The sequence below is a fragment of the Chelonoidis abingdonii genome, chromosome 3, assembly GCF_003597395.2.
Source record: "Chelonoidis abingdonii isolate Lonesome George chromosome 3, CheloAbing_2.0, whole genome shotgun sequence".
NCBI classification, from domain to species: domain Eukaryota; kingdom Metazoa; phylum Chordata; order Testudines; family Testudinidae; genus Chelonoidis; species Chelonoidis abingdonii.
Window position 1 is genome coordinate 108,776,115 of NC_133771.1, and position 22,166 is coordinate 108,798,280.

The window sequence follows — 22,166 nt, forward strand, 5'->3', positions numbered from 1 at the left end:
TGCTCAAAGCAGGACCAATCCCCAACTAAACCATCCCAGCCTTTAATTCCTGGAGAGTCCAGGACAATCCTGAAGATTTGGCAACCCTAGACCTAGACAAGGCGCAAGAGCAAAACATGGGACAGGTGATAAAGCCGGGGACGTGATGTCAAGCCCTCGCCAGAGGCCCAGAGAGGACTGGGGGAGGGGCTCAGCCCTGCCTGTTGCCCCTGACAACAGCCCCTCTGCGGCCCCTCCTGGAGCAAGGCAGCGTCTTGCCCAAACCAAAGATGGCGGCGCCGCGCCCTCAGTCCCGCCCCTTCGCTGGGCCGGGCGCTTCCAGAGCGGCCCCACGTGTCTGTGTGTGCGCGCGCGCGCGCGGCGGGGCTAGCGTGAGGGGGACTTGCTTCTCCCAGCCGGGCCACCCGGCTCCGCGGCCATGAGCGGGGCCGACGGGGGCGCTCGGCGCTCCCAGGCCTTCCGGCTGCCGGGGCGACACGGCTACGCGGTGGAGTTCTCGCCCTACCTGCCCGGGCGCCTGGCCTGCGCCGCCGCCCAGTACTACGGCATCGCCGGTGAGGGCGGGGCCGCGCTTCCCCCCGTGTTACCCTCCCTGGGGACTTGTCCGCAACCTCCTCCTCGCGGGCTCTCCGCCCTCGCTTATTGCGGGCGGGGCTGCAGCCCCGGCTCTCTCCCCCCCGCGGCCAGGAGCCCTTGCGCCCCATCCCCCTGAGCCTGCAGGGACACCCGCTGTAGCCCCGCGGGACCCTGATGTCTGAGCTGGGTCGGGGGCAATGTCAGTCCCCGCCGAGCTCTGGGGCGTTAGACTGTCTCTTCCTCCCCGCTCCCAGCCCCTTCCTTCTGTAACGCTCCCTGCTCTGCGTCCCCTACAGTTTGCGATCCGCGTTATACCTTGCATGGGCTGGGTTGAGCTTTGCAAACATACCTACATCTGGATCACTTCCATGCGCATAAGTATGATTGGGGCCTGTGGTACTGTGCAGTGATGTTTATCTCCGCCCCTTGCTTTGAGTCCTTTGGCAACTTTGACTCCCGAGGAATCTTAAACGTTTCTTTCCCCCTCCTCGGTGCTGCTTCCAAAGACTGCATTGTTGCTGCAGCTGCCTCTGGAGTGCAGCTACTGATTAGACCAGTCAATTCTTAGTGCGCTTTGTTTTTTTTTCTCTCTTGCCCCAGTGGGGAGAGAAAGGGGGGAAGATGAGAGACTGCTCATGCTAGCTAGCATATGAAATATGCACTAGGATCTTTTGACCTGTAAGGTGCTGAGCTGAAGAGTCACCACATTCTCACTTCAGTTTTGCTGTGTTTGGAGGATGCAGAAGTCTATGGTTACATAGACTACAAATATTTTATAAATACATATAAAATGTAGGCTGCTACTGATTTGGAAGTTTTCTAATTCTAGTTAAAGGGATACTGTCATCTTTAAACTTGTGTATTGCAAGCAAACACATTCTGCTAATATGACATTAGGTTATTGAAAGTCATTAACTTTGAAAGTCTGTCAGGGATGGTACTTGGTCTTGCTGTGACAGGACTTGTACAAGTATCTGCTGGCATTACCTTTTTTGGCTTTTCAAACTTTGTTTATTGGTTAAATTATATTCTGAACTGTTTGCTTAAGAATTTCATGGTGTTTATGGGCAGAAGATCATACAAATAAATGATAACTTGCAATGTCTAATAAAAATGAGTACTTCATAAATAGTGTAATAAAACATGTAGTGTTTTCCTGTACAGAAAATACAGTACAGAAAAATAAACATCACTGTTAAAATATAATAAAAATAAAATGCTGTTTTCATTAACCTAGCCCATAACATCAATTAGATACAGAAGGAATGTGCTGTATCTACAATAAGCCAGCCTAAGCCACAATCCTGCAAATGCTTAAGGAAACACGTACGTTTAGTCACATAACTGGGCCTACTTATGCATGGGGTAGTTATGCAGGTATTCCTTCTCAGGTTTGGGACTGATGGGCCCAGTCTTAATATCTTGAAGTCATTTGATGTTTTGCCGTTTTACTTAAATGGAAGTAGCATAACTGGGACTACTTTGCTTGCAGAAAAAAAATAAGACTATTAGCTGAAGCCACTGAGATATAACTACGGCATAGCAGTGAAGGGAAGACCATCTCTATAATAGTTTAGTCTCACATGGTCTGTAATAGGTTGGTCTAATTTCAGTTGCTGGGTGACTTGGTGATCTGGTCTTTAATTCTTTCATTCTAAATTTCCTTGCTGGACTTAAATTTCTCTTCTAGGAGAGAAATGGTCTGCTTAAGAGAAAAGCAAAGCAAATCTTTTCCGTTTAACCAGGCATAACAACATGAACCACTGGAAATAAGTATAAACACTGCATTGATGGATGGAGATAGGTGGCCCATTACTGCTTGCTATAACATGCACAAAACTCAGAAAAAAATATTTATTATAAAGTATGTTGTGGCAACTAGTGTTTAGCAAACCGAAGGAACTGCTTTTGAATAGAAAATAACTCATTAAAGTAGTAAAGGGGAGGCATTGATGTCAGCCTTGTGTAAGATTTTTTTTTTTAGTTGATGTCAAAAAAGGTGACAGAAGCCTTCTTGCACATTCACATGTCTGCATTTGTACATGCAAACTGGGCATTATGTTGATAACTAGGCATTTAGATGTTTAAGTACTTATTTGTACAGTGTGTATCTACTTTGAAAACTGGGCCTTAGCTGGCTGATTGAAGAACAGATCTTAGGCAATCATTTTGCGTGTATGGCTCCATGGTGGGCCTTAGGTATTGTAACACTTAGCATTATGGCACCTAACTTTTAGGCACCTAGAAAATCATAGGAACACCACTGTGATCTGCAAAGCAGAATTAGATACCTAGGCTTCCTATAGAGTGAACGGTGAGAGAGACACTCCTAAGAATGTGATCCACAAAATCGGCATGCTAGGCAGGGAAGTGCCTAAGATAGCTAATGGAAGATGCCAAGGAGAGGTGTGTGTGCTACGTCCCACTCCGCTTATGGTGATAGGTGCCTAATTCTGCTTGTAATCTATCAACAGGAGCCTGCCACATGGAGTCAGGCAACTTAGGCACTCTTTGTAAAATGAGTTTGTCGTCTGCGTTGCTCCGTTCATAACAGTGCTTTGATTGCTGAGCTGTGGGCTCCCTCAATGTCTCTTGTTGAAGCTGTTCCACTGTGGGTAGGGTGACCAGATGTCCTGATTTTATAGTGACAGTCTTGATATTTGGGGCTTTCTCCTATATAAGCTCCTATAACCCCTTACCCAGGTCCCAGTTTTTCACACTTGCTGTCTGGTCACCCTAACTGTGGGTAAATCATTAAATAGTCTTTGGGCTCTGTTGGTGACGGGCGTGAGTGAGTGAGTGAGTCTTTGGGCTACAGGGGGAGAGAGTGTGAATGACTTCTTAGCCTGGTGATTAGGGCACCCACCTGGGAGGTGAGACGCCCGGGGTCCAGTCCCATTGCTTTCAATAATTCTTCCTTTATTTATCCATAGTGGAACAGCTTCAACAGGAAATATTGAGGTTATGGTCCAGATTAATGAAAAAACAATCAGCTTTTTATTTCTAATTATTTTAAGTGGCACTTGTTTTTCTTTATTTACTGTACAGAAAAACGATGTATAGAAACTATCTACAAGGTAACTGTAGTTATATATATTAGACACTGCAAGTTATCATTTTTAGGATCTACCTGTAAACAGTAACAATAGAATTCTCAAGGCAGATGAACAATTTGGAATGTAATTTAATCACTAACCAAAGTAAAGCTTGGAAAACCCAAAATGTAATGCCAGCAGCTATTTTTGCATGTGAGTGACCTGACTCATACAAATAGCTCAACTGAGTTCAATAGGTGTACTTATGTACATAAAACTACTCATATGTCATATCAGAATATCCCATAGCTCAGTGGTTAAAACGCCCTTCTGAGTGGTCAGAGACCACTATTCAGATCTTTAACTTGGGTGTCTCACAACCCAGGTGAGGGCTTTAACCACTGAGTTAAGAATTATAGCTAGGGCCCTACCAAATTCACGGCCATTAAAAATGCATCAGGGACTGAAATCTGCTCTTTTGTGTGCTTTTACCCTATACTATATCCATTTCATGGGGGAGACCAGCATTTCTCAAATGGGGGAGTCCTGACCCAAAAGGGAATTGCGGGAGCGGGGGTGTCACTGTATAGCTATTCTTACTTTTGTGGTGCTTTCAGAGCTGGGTGACCAGAGAGCGGCGACTGTTGGCCAGGCGCTCAGCTCTGAAGGCAGCACCCTGCCAGCAGCAGTACAGAAATAAGAGTGTCAGTACCATCTCATCCCACCCTTACTTCTGCTCTGTTGCCTTCAGAGCTGGTGGCTGGAGCATGGTGGCTGCTGACTGAGGGCCCAGCTCTGCAGGCAACAGCGCAGAAGTGAAGATGGCCATACCATACCATACCAGGCCATGGTTACTTCTGTGCGGTTTCTGGCAGTGGCTCTGCCTTCAGAGCTGGGCTCACAGACAGTAGCCACCGCTCTCCAGCTGCCCAGCTCTGAAGGCAGCGCCGCCAACAGCAGCAGCACAGAAGTAAGGGTAGCAGTACCACCCCCCCACACACAATAACCTTATGACTCCCCCACCTGCACAACTCCTTATTGGGTCAGGAACCCTACCATTACAATGCCCTGAAATTTCAGATTTAAATGGCTGAAATCATGAAATTAAAATTTTTTTAAATCCTATGACTGAAATTGACAAAAATGGACCTTGAATTTGATAGGGCCCTAGTTATAAGGTGAGCACCAGCAATATCACCACCTCCTTCCAGCCAGATTTTGAATGGGCTGCAATCTTTTAGGTGTGCTCAGAGGCCATCTGTTGGATCAGGCCCCATACATGATACAGATGGCAGAAAGCATGTCTTCCCTCAGTTTGTGGTTCACTGTGAAGCTTAGGCAGATGATAAGTGTCCAGATGCCTAGAGAGAGGCAGTAATGCATGTGTTCAGAGGCAGAAACTTAGGCACATGGGAACTTTTTTACCTTGAAAACATAGGAGTCAAGTTAGTTTAGGAACCTACAGGGCACACTGGGAGTTTTGTGCACTGCCATGGAACCAAAACTGGGACTTAGGCACCTTAAACTTGAGGCTTGGTTTACACGGAGGGATTGCTCTAAGTTACTCAACTTCAGCTACGTGAATAATGTAGCTGAAGTCGACGTATTTAGATCGACTTCCCGTGGTGTCTTCACCGCGGTGAGTCAACTGCTGCCACTCCCCCATTGACTCTGCCTGCGTCTCTCGCCGAGCTGGTGTATAGGAGTTGACAGGAGAGAGCTTGGGGATTGATTTACTGCATCTAGACTAGACACAATAAATCAACCCCCGCTGGATCGATTGCTGTCCACCAGTCAGGCAGGTAGTGAAGACATACCTTGAGACTTAAGTACCTTTGTGGATCCCACCCATAATGGTTAATCTTCACAGTATGCAATTCATGGTATTCAAAATACGTTTTTGGCCTGTAAGTGCAATACCTCTCTATTCTCCAGACTTTTTATTCCTTTTTTTTTTTTCCTAATGTAAGCCTCCAATTTATGAATACAGCACAGTTGTTTACTTATCTTTGTTTTATTGTTTATAACACATACAATAAAGGGAAAAATTATATGCAGAGTGAGTGTTAGGTGGTCTTATTGTAAACCATAATAGCTCATATATTTTTATATCTTCAAAGTCTGTCCTGTTAAGAAGTTTTTGTTCTATCCAAACATATTATTGAATTCATAAGTTGCTTACATACTGTCAACGTAGCCCAAAACATTTACTGATTTCTTCCATTTTTTGCTTCTGTTTCATACAAAGGCCATTTATATTGCTACTTTTTAATGAGACAGTGAGTTGCAGATTCTACATCTGCCCCAGACTCCCTGACAATTTTTCCCTGAGTCTCCTTCCCAACCAGACTGTCCTATATTTACAAAATATTTTCTCCCTCTCTTCGGAAAGACCCTCTCAAACAGAAGAAAACTGACTATACAGAGGCAAGAGTGAGTGTGACTCGAATTAAATAGTAAAATATACAAAATAAATTGGATGAAAAAATTATAAGTACTCTTAGCAACTGCCTTCACGGGCACATTCTAGCACCCATGGGGAGCTCTGTTGGATCCCTGTGCTGTGCTTATTACAAGATTGTAGCCTTACAGCTTTCTGTAAGAGCAGCATGTTTAAAAATATTCAGATAGAAATGTGATACTTTTTTTTCCACTTCGATAGTATCCCTGTCATATAGAAGTGTTTTATCTGAATTCCATTTCCTTAGAATCAAATACCCTACTTTTCTTAGTTCACCCATAATAAGCTTAATTCTTATCACATTTTTCTGTAGTATTATCCCTAGTATATTATAAAAGGATCTATATAATCCCATACTGATGTGTGTTTGCAACATAAGGTTATTCAAAAGAAAGTAGAAAAATGCTTGCAGTGAGTTGTCCCTTTTCCCCGTTTTGCTGTTAGAAGTATTGAAAACTCACACACATGAAGGAGCAGAAGGCCATAAATAGAGCCAAAGAAGCTATTTATAAGGACAGCCAATTGCCTGGGTCCCTCTTATAGATTCAGGTGCCTTCCATTTTTGCACTGTAGTATAAACCATCACAGTGCATCATAGTTTCCAGTGGATTAAAAAAATTGGCTCTGTTGCACTGTGCTGTTCTTGATTTTTCAGGTTGTGGAACTTTGGCAGTGCTGGAACAAAATGAAGCTGGGATTTGTCTTTTCAGGAGGTAACAACTTTATACGTTTTTAATGGGAAGTATTTGTTATAGAACCTTTAGTGGATATTTTGGTATTTCTATTAGTAATAAATAATGGCTGTATGATATATTCAGTGTTCACCTCCATTACTTAGGTACAAAGATCTGGTAATATTATCTGGCTTAAAATATTAAATGATATTTTTTAAGTTGACACCATCCTTAAAGTAAGCCATTTAGGAGCAGCAGAGTGGTGCAAGTTAAAAGCAGTGTCTCTGGCCTAGCTTATTGTTGCATGTTGAATCTTGCTGCCCTTGCATTGCTGCTTGGACCCAAAACTTTTCACTGAATGGGTTTGAATGACGCGGGAAACTGTGGAAACTAAACTTTGTAGGTATTTCCCTATTGATCTTTTCTGGGGAATGGTAATACCTCTGGTAGTTTTATTTGGGCTGTCTTCTCTCACAGCTCAAGAATGCCCCACCTAAAAACTTGTGGTGCTCTGATTGTAAGAGAAGTGTTGAGACAACTTGAAACATAAAGCTGACCGTTTGGACTTATCTGAGATGAGAGTTTAAATAGAAATATAATAAATTACCTTACTCTTAGATACGGACAGATATTGTTTCAGTTGGTAATTAGATAGCAGGCTACTTATAGCAGTTAAATATTGTACTGCTACTGCTGGGTATAGTATTATAGTAATAAGTGAATATTACTGATTCAGTAATGAAAGTACTTTCTATCCCCTTATTTCTTATAGTGGGAGGCCCTATGTTTCTTTTTTAAACCTTGGAGGATTGCTCCATGTTTACTACTCCCACCCTGGGGAGACTGAATTATGATCAGCATCGTTATGGATAAAAAGGACTGGATGGGACTCTTCTAATCCCTTAATGATGATTTGTTGTCAATCAGAGTGGTCACTATAGATCAATGAGTGGCATGCCCTTCCTTTAGTGCAATAGAAGTAGAGATTGACCTGGATATTTTGTTATCTCTGTTAGTGATAAATAATAGCTCTATGATATATCCAAGTTGGCAATACATCTGTAGCACTCCCATTTGCTCAGGAAGGTTAGGATGGAAATCAAACCTCACTCTCTATATACAAGGTGATGGTCTTTGGCTCTCTTGTGCTGACCTGTTGTAACATAAATTTTTAAAAACTTTCAAGGTATCAGAATTTCTTCTAAAAAGATTCTTTGGAAAGTCAAACATACAAATAATATTTTCAGAATATGGTAAATTAAAGAACGTGTTGATTAATCTTTGAATATACCCCAACCAGCTATACAGTCATTTCTCATAGATGAATATCTTGATTGCCTTGGTTTAGTTTTGACTGGAATGATGGCCTGTTCGATGTGACGTGGAGTGAGAACAATGAACACGTGCTGGTGACTTCTAGTGGGGATGGATCTCTGCAGATCTGGGACACTGCTGACCCCACAGGTCCACTGCAAGTCTATAAAGAGCACACTCAGGAGGTAAAAGAGGCAAACTTCAAAATGTTAATGGCCTACTTTTTTTTTACTACTTGGATTATTAAAGGGCTCACTTGCAGAATCACTACTAGAAAGTGTTTTTTCTTTGCTTGGGGCTATAGCATGAATTTACACCTTCAGTTCAAGACTGTTGAACATGAGGCAAATTACATATTGTGTTTATAATAGATGGCATTTGGTCACATAAAATTAATATTTGTTAGAAATATTTCAAAGACTTTATTCTTGATTCCTCCAAGATTAGGTTGGGGTACTCATTCAGTAGAATGCGGCATTGAACAGGCCAAGTCTCTACTAGAAGGATGATGTCTGCAGCAGTGATACCATGAAAGGTGTAAAGTGAGACTTTATGCAGATCCTCAGGACTCTCTTTATAGTCGGAGTGGGAAGAGGCAAGATCCTTCAAATATCTATGAGGCCCTAGTCTCAGAATAGTTATTTGTGTCCTTTAAGCATAAAAAGGAATCCTAAATCTGTTAATATAACATGCCTAACCTGAATTTGTTTGTGTGTATACACATCTCAAGGTTGTAAAGGAGGAGGAAGTAGCATCTATTTAAAGTTGGAAGCTTTCTCCCTCTCTCCTTATTCACTCTCAGTGATATAAATTATTCCTGTTTTTACAAACCATTAAAACTGAAATATCTCCTTCAACAGTATTTTACCTCATTGTGTTTGTAGGCTGTCTGTTACTCTTTTAATTATTTGGTTCTCAAAATGGGGAATAGGTGGAATAACTGTAACCTCTGTATTTTTGGCATGTCACAACCCTGAAGTAGAGGCACATGGGAAGGAAAAATTACGTAACACTGTGAACTCAGCCTGCAGAAAGGAGTGCTAGGCTGCTAAGGGGAACCTGTTCAAAGTGATATAATGTACTTTGGGTGGGAGAGGCAGATAACTGAAAGTCTTTCTAAGGGACCTTTTTCAAAAGAGGTGACCCAGAATGGGTCCTGTTGTGTTAACTGGGCCTATAAATGTACCCTAATTGCAAGCTCATCTTCATAAGTGACTGAAAATTCATGAGACCTATAAAAAATGTTGATGGGGGGGAAAAGTGCAAAAGCAGGACATAGTGCACTAATTCAGTCTAACAAAAGGCCTGCTGATATAACTCAAGGATTGTGTTAAGATCATGCTTGGTAAACAGGGGAAGTGTGGAACTGGAAATCAGTGAACCAAAATTGCTGTATTGGAAATTAGGCCTCATTGATAGACAAAATAATGAAGGGATGGGCTATTCCACCATCATTCCCTTTTGGATTCCTGAAAAAGGGACTTTGGGGGCAGGGGCTGCTAATGGACTGCAGTGCTGCCTGACTGAAAGATGAGAGATGAGGAGTGGGCAAGCTTCACCATCATGGCAGCCACTCCACTGTTTCCTGGGACCCCAAACCTTTATTCTCATCCCGAAAGGTGGCCTGACAATACTGGGCCAAGAGAGGCACCCAGATGACAGTGCTACCTCTACTGGCTCCAGCTGAATCCCAAACACCACTTGAGATGTGAGAGTTTGTGTCCTTTTTCCTTCCTTACCTTATTTCTTCTCTTTCCTATCTCTCTGCTTTTTTATTTCTCTCTAATAACACTCTTGCTTAGCCAGCCAGGACAGCATATTTTGCAACACTGCTGTAAGCCTGTGACCAGAAAGAGGCAACTTAAAGCAATTACCTAAGCAGCCCAACGCTTGTTCAGGTTTGCCAGGTCTTAAAGTGGCTGAGAAGACCATGTGCTGTACCTGTGTTTTTTCCAGTAATGAGGTTGCAAGTGAAAATATCAGAGGCAAAAGCTGCATTTTTCCTGTCTTTACTATTCTTTTCTCTCCCCTTTGTGTATGTGTGTTTTGTCATCTTGTGAAACGGGATCAGACTTTAACAGCTCCAGCCATCTCAAGTAACTTCTTCTCTTTTCCCCAAAAATAGTTATTACCATCTTTGATACCATCTAAAATCCTGCCAATCAAGGGTTGTATTCCTTTGCAAAACCTCTCTCCAGATAAAGTAAAGGGAACAAGGGATGTTGTTAAAATGAAAGCCTTATTTAATACGTTTCATTTCAAATGCTTTAGCTTTTTCTTTCTTTTCTGTGTCTCTGATAAAAGGTTAAAAGGATTTTTAATGATGTTTGCCATGGGATTAAGCAGGCTGAGGTCTTTGCATGTGAAACTCCAAACCTTGTTTAAAACAGTTCAGTGTTGGACAGTGACTGGGTTATGTTACACCTTTAATTCTTTGGGTCCACATAGTCCATCTGAATTAATACAACAGGCCCAAATGCACAAGAGTTCATGGCCACTGTTTAAATGGAAAAATTGTGACTAGCCTGGATCTTCATATTGGTCTGACTAACCTTACATTACATCTACTGACAAAATTAAGACTGAATTGAATGTTCTTAAAGACTAACAGATTTATTTGGGCATAGACTTTGGTGGGTAAAAAACCTACTTCTTCAGATGCATGCATGCTCCTCCCCCCAATGCCTCCTATATGGCTCCATGCATCTGAAGAAGTGCGTTTTTTACCCACGAAAGCTTATACCCAAATAAATCTGTTAGTCTTTAAGGTACCACTGAACTCCTCGGTATTTTTGTGGATACAGATTAACACAGCTATGCTTCTGATAGTTGAATTTTCTTAAAAATAAAATACTACAGTATCAGAATTTGTTTCATATTTAGTAACATAAATTGGTATATATTTATAAAAATTTATACCCGATGTAGCTGTACTGGGGGGAATTTTTCTGAGGTGCAGAAATCATTAGCTTGTGTGGTTCACCTCTGTTTGCAAGGCTGAAACTCCTATGAATGATTGCCTGTTAGTTCTCATAAAGATGAGGAATTATTTTCTTGCAGATCTGAAGCAATATGGTGTTCAAATCATCATTGACTTTAAGTGGGTTTTGCTGACCAGTGATTTCTTAAAAACTATCTGTCAGGGGTTACAGCCCATTTCATTGCAGCTGTCTTCACCAAGAATAGTATTGATCATTGTAATTTTCCTATATAGTGTGTGTAAAGAGCATAAACTAGTCATCAGTGGCCAGGATTAGGAAGAAATTTTCCACTATGGGCAGATTTTTTTATAATTGTACTGTATGCCACTTTAGAAACATCTGGAACCGACTGCTGTTGATCAGCTTGCAGATCAAGTTTAAGATGTGACTGACATGAATGATGGACAGTATTCAGCAGCCAGTAGCAGTGTTGCATTTCACTTCACAGCAAGGAGAGCTGACATGTTTTTACATCCAGGAAATACCAGTGTCCATTTGCTGTTGATGTATGTTTTAAGTGTGATAGAGTATGTCCAACATAAACTGAAGTAGAGAAGAGAGGGTCAGAGCAGGAGACAAGGCGATATTTCAAACTATCAGCTTGGAATGACTCCCTGGGTAACGGCAATATTTGTTGCAGTGGCAGGGTCAGGCTGAAAAAGCTGCAAGAGGGAGCAATGTGTCAAGTCTCTTAAGTAATACAGGTTTAAATAATGATTTGAATGGCATTACCATGGATTAAAGCATGGAACTCCTTTGTCTTGCCTCTGGGAAATCCAGACTGTTGATGTATGTCCATCTCTATATAAAAAGTAATTGACTAAGTGTGTTACCTTTCAGCACAATTTCTAAAAATTGAGGAAATCTCCAGTTAAGCAACATTATCATCCACACCAACTGCTGTGCATGGGCTTTACCATTCAAATACACTCAGATTCCTAGCTTGACACTGAGCTCCCTTTCACTTTGAGCATACAGCCACCTACAATACTCATATCCAGTTATGCATTAATAAATGAACAACTTTAACACCAACAAAGAATCCTGTGGCACCTTGTAGACTAACAGACGTTTTGGAGCATGAGTGAATACCCACTTCATCGGATGCAGCACTTTTAACACCAAGATTAAATATATACTACTCATATATTTTCTACTTTAAGTAATCTGAGGATGGAGTTATGATTGTGCGTGTGAGCAGAGGTCCCGACTTTCTAATGTCCATCACTGGAGATTTTTAAGAGCAGGTTAGACAAACACCTGTCAGGAATGGTCTAGATAATTAGTCCTGCCACGAGTGCAGGGAACTGGACTAGATGACCTCTCGAAGTTCCTTCCAGTTCTATGATTCTATGTGCCGGGGGGTGTGTGTTTCACACCCGGCCCAGGCCCTGCCCCCACCCCACTTCTTCCTGCCCCATTCCGGCCTCCTCCCCCCAATGCCTCCTGCGCACTGTGGAACAGCTGATTGCGGCAGGCGGGAGGCGCTGGGAGGGAGGGGAAGGCGCTGATCAGCAGGGCCTGCTGGCGGGTGGGAAGCACTGAGGGGAGGGGGAGGAGGAGGAGCTGATCGGGGAGGCTGTGGGTGGGTATTGGAGCACCCACAGAATCGGCACCTATGCATGCAAGTGTGATTGAGGAACTGGATATGTATATTGTGGGTGGGTGTATAATGAAAGTGAAAGGGAATTAGTTGTGGTACTAAACGCAAAGAAATTTCAACTTTTTGCTGACTAGGGATGTAGTTTTACATAAGAACAGACATTCTGGGTCAGACTAATGATCCATCTAGCCCAATATCTTGTCTTCTAATGGTGCTGGATGCTTCAGAGGGAATGAACAAAACTGGACAATTATCAAATGATCCATCCCTTGTTGTCCAGTCCCAGCTTCTGGCAGTTTGAGGTTTAGGGACACCCAGAGTGTGGGGTTGCATCCCTGACCATCCTAGCTAATAGCCATTGATGGACCTATCCTCCAGAAACCTGGATATAAACTTTAGATATGTTTGTCTCTTTCTGGTATGAAACTTAGCTAATATCACATACCAGCGCCTCACTATAGGTTAAAGTGGAATATTATGAGATTCAGCTATCAGATGTGGAAAGGGGTATCCTTATTTAGCTAAGGAAGAGGTGACTTGGGCTTTGAATGGTATCCTTGTAGTGGGCTATCTGCAGATCTCATCACTTGAGAAATATTCTGTATAAAATATGATGACGAGAAATGTGGAGATAGGAACCTATCTATATATGACTCTAGTGTATGGTATTTATTCACAAAATGGAGAATTAAAGTATCAGTGCTGTCCCAATAGGTCTGTTTTATTTGCCCCTCCCTGCTGCCTCCTCTTTTCCATCAGTATTCTTATAACATCCTTCTTGGGTTTTGTTTTAATTTTTTGAAAGCTGACAAATGGGGGTGAGTTGTGGTTGAAGCACATAGGGATCTGTAGTATAATCACAGTCTATAACCTTAACAGCCTCAGCAACATTAGTAAGTGCTCCTGGTTGGTGAGAACATTTAAGTGTTTGTGAGTTCTTAACTAAGGTTTTGTGTAGTAATGTGAGGGGAGTGGATGTGTTGTGTGTACTGTATTCCTATATCTGTTGGAGGCAGAAAGAAATTCCTTGCGATGAGGAGTCAATTGTCAGTGGAAACATGCTGTGGGGGCATTAGAGTACAGTTGAGAAGTGGGTTATAATTTGGGATTTTCCTGCTTTTTAGTGTTTTTGAGTGAATATTGCATGTAACCTATCCTACAAGTTCTTGTTTGTGATGTGTGTTTAATATTAAAAGGATGATTTAATTTTTGGGAAAAAATACCTCTCTATAGCATAGTATTGTGTATGTTCTCACTTTTCAAAATCTAAGCAATCATACATAGAATCAAAATTAAGACAAAAATGTGGGCTCTCTGATTGTGTCCATTTGCTTAGCAGATAGAGCCAGAATTTATTACATCAGTTCAGTTGAACAGATATTGTGGCTTACAGCAGTGCTTCTCAAGCTATCTGATGTGGGGGACTGGCAATTTTTTTTTCCAGTGTGCCAGAGACTGGTGGCATATTATCCTATTTGACGCTCTTATGAGGAAACTCACGGCGGACTGGCAGCCAATGGCTCGCGGATCAGCACCAGTCTGTGGACCACCACTTTGAGAAGCACTGGCATAGAGCAGTGGTTTTCAAACTGCGGGTCACAACCCAGTACTGGGTCGCGGAATGTAAGGCACTGGTCATGGCGGCTCTGGTCAGCACTGCCAACTAGGCCGTTTAAAAGTCCCACCGGCAGTGCTTCCCGGCTAAGGCAGACTAGTCCCTACCTGTTCTGACACCCTCTGTGTCCCGGAAGCGGCCAGCAACAGGTCTGGCTCCTAGGTTTGTGGGGGGCTCTGCCCCTGCCCTGAGCAGTGTTTCTGCACTCCTATTGGCTGGGAGTCAGAGGCAGTCAACCATGGGTTAGAAAGACAGTGCAGGACACATGGGCTGTGTCTGACTCTGAGATACGGAAAAATTGGATCAGTTCTTATAAGTGGTGCACTAAGAGAGACCAGATCTTATTAGGAGTATAATTAATATTTTCTGGTAAACACGGATAGACAATGCTTTTAAATATGACTGATTGCCTTCTTAAACCATTTCTGATACTTTTAATAAATGCTGCCATTGAGTTTTATAATGTCTTAATGGTAAGATTGGCAGGGATCAACTTCATCTTCCAAATAAGATTGTCTTCCCACTTCAAGAAGTGTAAACAATTTTAATGTAAATTCAGATCTTTATTATCAGTGTTGTTGCCCTTTCAGCCAACTACTGCACCTCATAAATGACCAGAACTAAATTAATTCACTGATTTACTCCAATGGGGTTGAAATCTCATTGGAATGCCTATTTGGTTAAGGTTTTACTCTCCTCTTCTCCTTAGCTGATATGTATCATCTATTAATGGACATACACAAATGAGCATTAAGACTGAAAACTGTTATCTGGAAATTCTGAAAGTTAGGGTTTCTGCTGCATTCTTAGTCCTGCCTCCATTGCTCTATCCAGTAACTGCTGAGGCAGCAGTAACTGTATGTGTGCAGGGGGAGAGTGGGGAGTTTGGATATAGAACTGATCCAGGCTTGGTGGTCGCTTCCCCCATCTCTGCTTTATCCACTACTTAGATGCCCCACATGGCCACAATGGCCTCTTGGAGGGTACCCAGAGCCAGCTCCAGGCACCAGCGTAGGAAGCAAGTACTTGGGGCGGCCAATTCAAAGAGGCGGCATTCCATCTGGTTTCTGGGAGGCGCGTCCAGGTCTTCAGTGGCAATTCGGCGGTGGGTGCCTCATTCCTTCTCTTCCTGTTTGAGCTGCCGCCGAAGAGGAAGAGAGGGAGGAGCTGCCGCTGAAGAAGCGGCGCGATTTAGCTGTTGCTGAAGTGCTGCCGCTCGTCACCCCCCTCCCCCCGCTTGGGGCGGCAGAAAAGCTGGAGCCGGCCCTGGGGGCACCACATAGAACAGGAGCTCCCCAATCTATCCAGTGCAAAGTCACAACTACCAGGAGGCAGGCAGACAGATAGGCAGCTGCCATGGCTGGAAGTAGCACATCTCCCTTTTGCAGAGGCTTAGGGCTTGTCTGTGTGGAAGTAGAGCAAGAACTGAGAGAGATTTAAAGGGGATTTCAGTGCAAACAGTCACCGCTGTGAGCAAGAGTCAGGCTTAGCACAGGAACAAGGGGCTGAGCAGGATTTTCTTGAACAGAGGGACGGGAAAGACTGGGACTGCCTGGGCAAGGAAACTGTTATAAGGCATGTGCACAAGGCAGGCAAATTAAGATTGTGTGTTCAACCTTAATTGCAGCATTTCCTAATTTTTTGGGTGCTTGGCTTTGCAACTTGAACTTTCTTCTAATGTAGTTTTTTATATATAACATGAGAGAGAAGAGTTTCAGAGGTATCAAATTCTACGTAATGAGTTCAGCTTTTAAATTTCTCTGTTAAACATACCAGTAAGTTTCCAAACAGGCCAACTATAAGGTTCTGTTTCACTTTGTGTATATAAAAAATGAGAGATTTTTGATTTCTTGAAGGACACGTCTACACTGCAATTAAAAATGTATTGCTGGCCTGTGCCAATTGACTGGGGCTTGTGGCTAAAGGGCTTTTAATTGTGGGGTACATGTTCTTCTTTGGGCTCCAGCTTGGGCACTGGGACCCTGTGAGGTTGGAGGGTCCCAGAGACCAGACTGGAGTCCAGGTTGGAACGTCTCTCCCACAATTAAAAAGCCCCTTAGCCCGAGCCCCATAAGCCTGAGTCAGCTGGCCTGGGCCAGGTGTGGATTTTTAATTGCAGTATAGAGATACGCTAAGAAGTGACTAATGAATCTTTTCACAACAAATAACGCAACTCAAACTTGTTTCCTCATTAGTCCTAGTTTTAAGAGGAGTTGTTGCTGGGTATCTATATGTGACAAAAAGCAGAACTCATAAAGAAAAACTGTTTGAAATGTTACATTTAATTTTCTGCACAGTTAAGTGGCTTCATGACTGCTCTTTAGTGCCAGATGTGCACATTTCCAGCTGATTGTGATACAAACTAAAAATCCAGTATGCTTTATGAAACTCTGGCTAGGCAGAGTATCAAAATTGGATGTTTATGCCGTTCTAAACTAAGCTGTTGTAATATTTATAGGTTTACAGTGTTGACTGGAGCCAAACTAGAGGAGAACAGGTAGTGGTGTCTGGTTCATGGGATCAAACTGCCAAACTGGTATGTCTGTTTTTGACAGAAGGTCAGCACTGTTGTTTGTTTTGGAACTTGCAGTTCTTAATTTGTGTTGAGAAACGGTGTCCTCTCTTATGCAGTTTTCTGCCCCTTCTGCTTTCCTCTTTACTTAAACTGATGCTGTCTTTTTTTTTTTAATTTGACTTGCTGCATTGCCCTTCCTATCTGTTGGATTCTTTCAATGTGTGTTAAAGGGAAGATCCTGCAGTCCACCATGACATAGAATTCCCAAAGAAATCCCTGGGAGATTTTGGGCTAAACTAATTGTAAGATGGGGCCTTTAGACATATACGTTTTTAACTTTCGTTTCTAATTGATATAGAAGCATGCATGCCCGTTAGCCCCAAAATATCTAAATAGCGGAAAGACTAGACGCATTTCAAAGGATAATTTAAATATTTTCAGTTTTGTTGGGTGCCCAGATACTGTTTGATGGACACAGTAAAATATTATATTTATATCTATCTATAATATAAAAATATTGAGAGATTCTGGTCTCTTTGCATAATTTTTTTAGTTTCTCTGTGAATGCATATGTGAAAAACCTCTTCTTTTTATTGTACAGAAACCCCAGTAGAATAAAAGTATACATTTTAATAGCCTTCTTGGAAAATTGTGTTTAGCCCAAAATAAATAATTGATTGAAATATTGCTATGCTCCATCTGCAGACTTTTGTTTTTCATTTTATTTAGTGGGACCCAACTGTGGGGCGGTCATTATGCACTTTTAAAGGCCACGAAGGCATCATTTACAGCACTATATGGTCTCCACATATCCCAGGCTGTTTTGCATCTGCCTCAGGTAAATATTATAGTAAAATAACATTCACATCAAAAGAGCCTGCATTGCATTGAATTATTTCTCACTTTGTCCAGCAGATGGTGATGTGTATCATATTTTAAAAAATGGAGAAAGAAAAGAGAAACTTATAGCCATGGAACGGATTTGTAGGTTCTGTTGTGATTCTTAAATCATTTCTCTTGGTTTCTCAACTGGGATCAGCAGTTATCTAGCACTTGCTTCACTTCAGTGATCCTGAAGCAGCTTTTCACACTATTGCATTTATGTAACTCCCCTTCCCACTCATAATTTTTTGGTTTTGGCTGCTAAAATGTGCTTTTGCTTTCTTGTATATTCTGACATATCTTTAAAAGACAGTCTCCAAAACCATGGTAGCAGTAGACCTTTCGCCCTAAAGTATGAAACCTCCATTTAAGATACACGGTATAATATACTAATATGTATTGTTGTGCCCTGTCCTCAGGGAAGAAAATCAGCAATTTTACTTTTTCTGCCTCCTGCCAGTTTTGTAGATCCTGCTGACTAATACAAAAAAAATGCGTTGAATCTTTTTGGGGTCAAATGAAGGACTTCAAAGTGATAAAATTAAAAACCTGCAGCTGGCCCAGGCCCGTGGGAGGGTCCCAGAGCTTGGGCCCAAGCTGGAACATCTACTGTGCAATTAAATAGCCCCTTAGCCTGAGCCTGCTGGCACAGGCCAACTGTGGGTTTTTAGTTGCAGTGTAGACATACCCAGAGTCATCATATGAAAGAAACTGATGCACTCAGAATACTGTTAAATCTCCCTCTTTATATCCAAATAAAATATATGATGTTCTACTGAATAAATTAACTCCATCAATGAACTTGAATTAAAAGCAGAGGGTTTTATACAGAGAAGTATCCTTCATTTTTTTTTTTATTATTTTAAATCTTTACAAAATGGCTTTACAATGGTAGACATAATGGAGCTTCTCATGCCGTTAGTAATAACACATCCATTGCTATTCTGTCCAGTAAATGAACAACTCTGATGGTTTCTTGCTCTTAAGTCCAAATGGCATTTCCTAAAGCATCTCAGACAGTGCATTTTCAAGGTGATCACTTCACTTTGGGTGGTTAAAGGTATTTTGCCCTTACATTCAGGATAGAGGATGGTGTTGGAACTAGCTGATGTCTACGGTGGCACTAGGTCTTCTCCAGTTGTGGTGGTGAAGGAGACTAGGAGACGGGGATCCTCATTTTAGATTTTCAGGATCCTCAAACTTAATAACAGAAATAAAAGGTCAATAAACTTTGTTTCACTGGGAACTAATGCTGGCCTGAAAACTTGTCCCACAGAAATTTTGACCAGAATAGGGATGGAAAAGAATATTTGAACTTTCTCCTCTGCCTGTTTTCTGACCCCTTCTCTCTCCCCTTCCCACCCCTTCTTCAGCTTCATCCAGGAGAGTGCTGAAATGCTTTAGATGATTCATTCGTGTGATGCATACTCACACACACCATGAAGTTTCAGAATTTTAAGCCAGAAATTAGTTTTATTTCCCCAGTGTCTGTTGCTTTTTACCTGTTAGGAAAATGGTGATCTCTATGATTAACAATTTACTTATTCCACAATTTAAACAAGTTTAGTCCTGATACAAACTTAATTAACTTTGAAGTGTTTTGTTAAGCATTTGGCACTGCTATGGAAATAGATGGAGGACAACTATTGTGCATTTCTTTTCCTCTGTGTTTCAGTCCTCTTGGGGGGCAAAGTGAAAATAAGTTTGTTCTTATCTATCTTATCTCCTTTTGTGAATGCTGGGGTGCGGAGGGGAAGGAAGATTCACTACTCAAACAAGGCCCTGGGCTGGACCGGTGAGTTTGTTCCAGATCTATATTGAGACTATCTGAGTCCTAGATGAGCTGCCTGAGAAAGCTGGAACTATTCTATATTTGGCTCAAGCTGATATTGTGAGTTCCTTGGTTCTAGGGATGATGAATTCATTTTCAATGTATTATTTTTCTTTTAAGAAAATGGGGGAGGAGAAGGAAAGAAGGGAATCCTTTGCCATGCTGAAATGTAAGCCAAATGAAAAAAGGAATGAATGCTAACTGAGAAATATTTAGTTTGATTAAAAGTCCTCAGATTAAGTAAGTCATATCAGTGTGCAGCAAGAGTCAACTGGTGTGGAGCGGACAGGAAAATGGAATATGTCTGGCTGGTATTACAGTTACATTAACTTTTATTTAGTAGCTAATACACTTGCACTTCACATTTTGAAAGATGTTAGGCACTTCAGAATGTTGCTATTGTTGTGTGCAATGGTTTGTACTCAAGCTGGTTATTTGATTGTCTCTTACCTGTTGTTGTTTGAAAATATTAACAAACAGAAGCTGTTAATTCAGTGTGTGTAAATAAATTCTATTCTGATGTCAATAGCAGTTTCTGAGCTGATAAAGTAAGCTGGGAGACCAGGTGGACATGCTGCATCAGCTCAGGGGCCCAATAAATGTCTGGCTGACATCGAAAGACCAGTCATGTGGAAAATGTGATTAAAGACATGACATAAATAACAACGGCCTGATGGCTAAAAGGGTTTAATGACTCATTGTGTCGTTTGTCCAGAAGCTCTCTCTTTCTACCTGGAGAACAAAGTGATGACTAGCATATAAAGAAGGTGCCGAATGCAGACAATCATTAGCTTGTAGCCAAATGTAAATCAGTTCAGCGCAATGACCCTCAACCACTGCAGCGCTATAGATTGTGCCAGGTTCGTTTAGTTCACTGTAGAATCATCCTTTATAGAGTCAACAAATTCTTATTATCCTTTAAATTTGCCAGCAAGAGGAACTAACAAGTATCTTTTTTTCTAATTACATAAGAGTGATGCTGTCCAGTACTGCACAGCATTGGTAACTTGGAAGTGAAGAGTCTGTTCTGTACTGGACAGAGCTCAGCAAGTCTTAGCATAATAGCTAACCTTTATCTTCTATGACTTCAGTTTTAATGCTGTCATTACATTTATTGGGTAGGGTAAGCACTGACTGTTTTTATTACAGTTTTAACAGGTCATGAGTGCAAGGGAAAGAAAAGATTGTCTCAAGTAGTATGTGCTCTGCGAGATTCTCCCTCATTCAACATGGGTTTAGCTCCATTTATTGTAGTCTTTCCTCAAGGAGTCATTTTGCAAATGCAGGATTGAAAGTGCTCTAGTGCTGTGAGAAGGGTTTGGTCTTTACTGTGGAATTTGCATACACTGAGAGAGAAGGTTTGGAACTGCAGCTTTTCTGGTTTGAGTGAACAAACAAATTCAGTCTGCATACTTTGTAAACACCTGTGTTCAGCACACTTTATGTATGAGAGAGTGACGAAGTGGGTATTCGTGACCCTGCGTCTGACGAAGTGGGTATTCACCCACAAAAGCTTATGCTCCAATACGTCTGTTAGTCTCTAAGGTGCCACAGGACTCTTTGTCGCTTTTTACAGATCCAGACTAACACGGCTACCCCATTATTACCCTTGTATGCCATCTGTGACTACATTGTTCTTGTCACCAAAGAGTATGGATGGGGTGTCTGGGTTTGAGATTTACCTTTCTGAAAATGTTAACATCTCTTACTAGAATCTTTGAAAACATTTTTTACTAACCAGAGTATGTAACCCAGAGGATCCCAAACTCTGGTTTCAAAGAGCAGACTGGTTACATGGTGTTGGCTTTGCTTCTTTTCAGCATCTAAGCCAGGGCTGGGCAAACTTTTTGGCCCGAGGGCCACATCAGGATATAGAAATTGTATGGCAGGCCATGAATGTTCATGAAATTGGGGTTGGGGTGCAGCAGGGAGTGAGGGCTCTGGCTGGGGATTCAGCTCGAGGGTGGGACTAGAATTGAGAAGTTCAGGGTGCGTGAGGGGGCTCTGGGTTGGGACAATGGAGTGGGGTGCGGGGTGAGGGATCAGGGCTCTAGGGTGGGGCTGGGGATGTGGGGTTTGGGTTGTAGGATGGTGCTCTGGGCTGGGACCGATGGGTCAGGAGCGTGGGTGGAGGGCTCAGGGGGTGCAGGCTTGGGGCAACGCTTACCTCAAGTGGCTTCCGGAAGCAGCGGCATGTCCCCCCTCTGGCTCCTACGCGGAGGCACAGCCAGGCGGCTCCACTGCGCTCTGCCCTATCCGCAGGCACCGCCCCTGCAGCTCCCATTGGCTGTGGTTCCCAGCCAATGGGAGCTGCATGAACGGTGCTTGGAGTGGGGGCAGCATGTGGAGTGGAGCCCCCTGGCTGGCCCTACACGTAGGACCCGGAAAGGGGACATGCTGTTGCCTCTGGGAGCTGCATGGAGCGACCCCAGACCTTGCTCCCTAGTGAGAGCTCAAGGACCGGATTTTAAATGGCTGGCGGGCTGGATGCGGCCTGTGGGCCGTAGTTTGTCCTCCCCACTCTAAGCTAGCAATAAAAGTTAAAATATGTAAGTACACTTCCATGCAAATAATTGTAGTGTGTTATGATTGCAAAAAGTGGATGATAAAGTTCTGAGTGATCATGAATGAAAGGGGAGTGGTCTGCAAGATAATTTCTCTGTTAACATGTGGTTTACA

At 42.4% G+C, this 22,166-nt stretch overlaps 1 protein-coding gene across 2 annotated transcripts in view; it reads left to right on the forward strand.

Moving 5' to 3' along the window:
• The first annotated feature begins 349 nt into the window (after nt 1-349).
• PEX7 (peroxisomal biogenesis factor 7) overlaps nt 350-22,166 on the forward strand; it is a 79,386-nt gene continuing 57,569 nt past the window's right edge. Inside the window, exons 1-5 of one of the 2 annotated variants that reach the window (XM_032770059.2) lie at nt 350-554; nt 6,728-6,785; nt 8,095-8,245; nt 16,718-16,795; nt 17,504-17,612. In XM_032770059.2, the coding sequence (XP_032625950.1) occupies nt 419-554; nt 6,728-6,785; nt 8,095-8,245; nt 16,718-16,795; nt 17,504-17,612 (532 nt within the window). In that variant the 5' untranslated portion in view covers nt 350-418. The remainder of the gene's footprint in view (nt 555-6,727; nt 6,786-8,094; nt 8,246-16,717; nt 16,796-17,503; nt 17,613-22,166) is intronic. The other variant, XM_032770066.2, reaches the window with a different exon arrangement.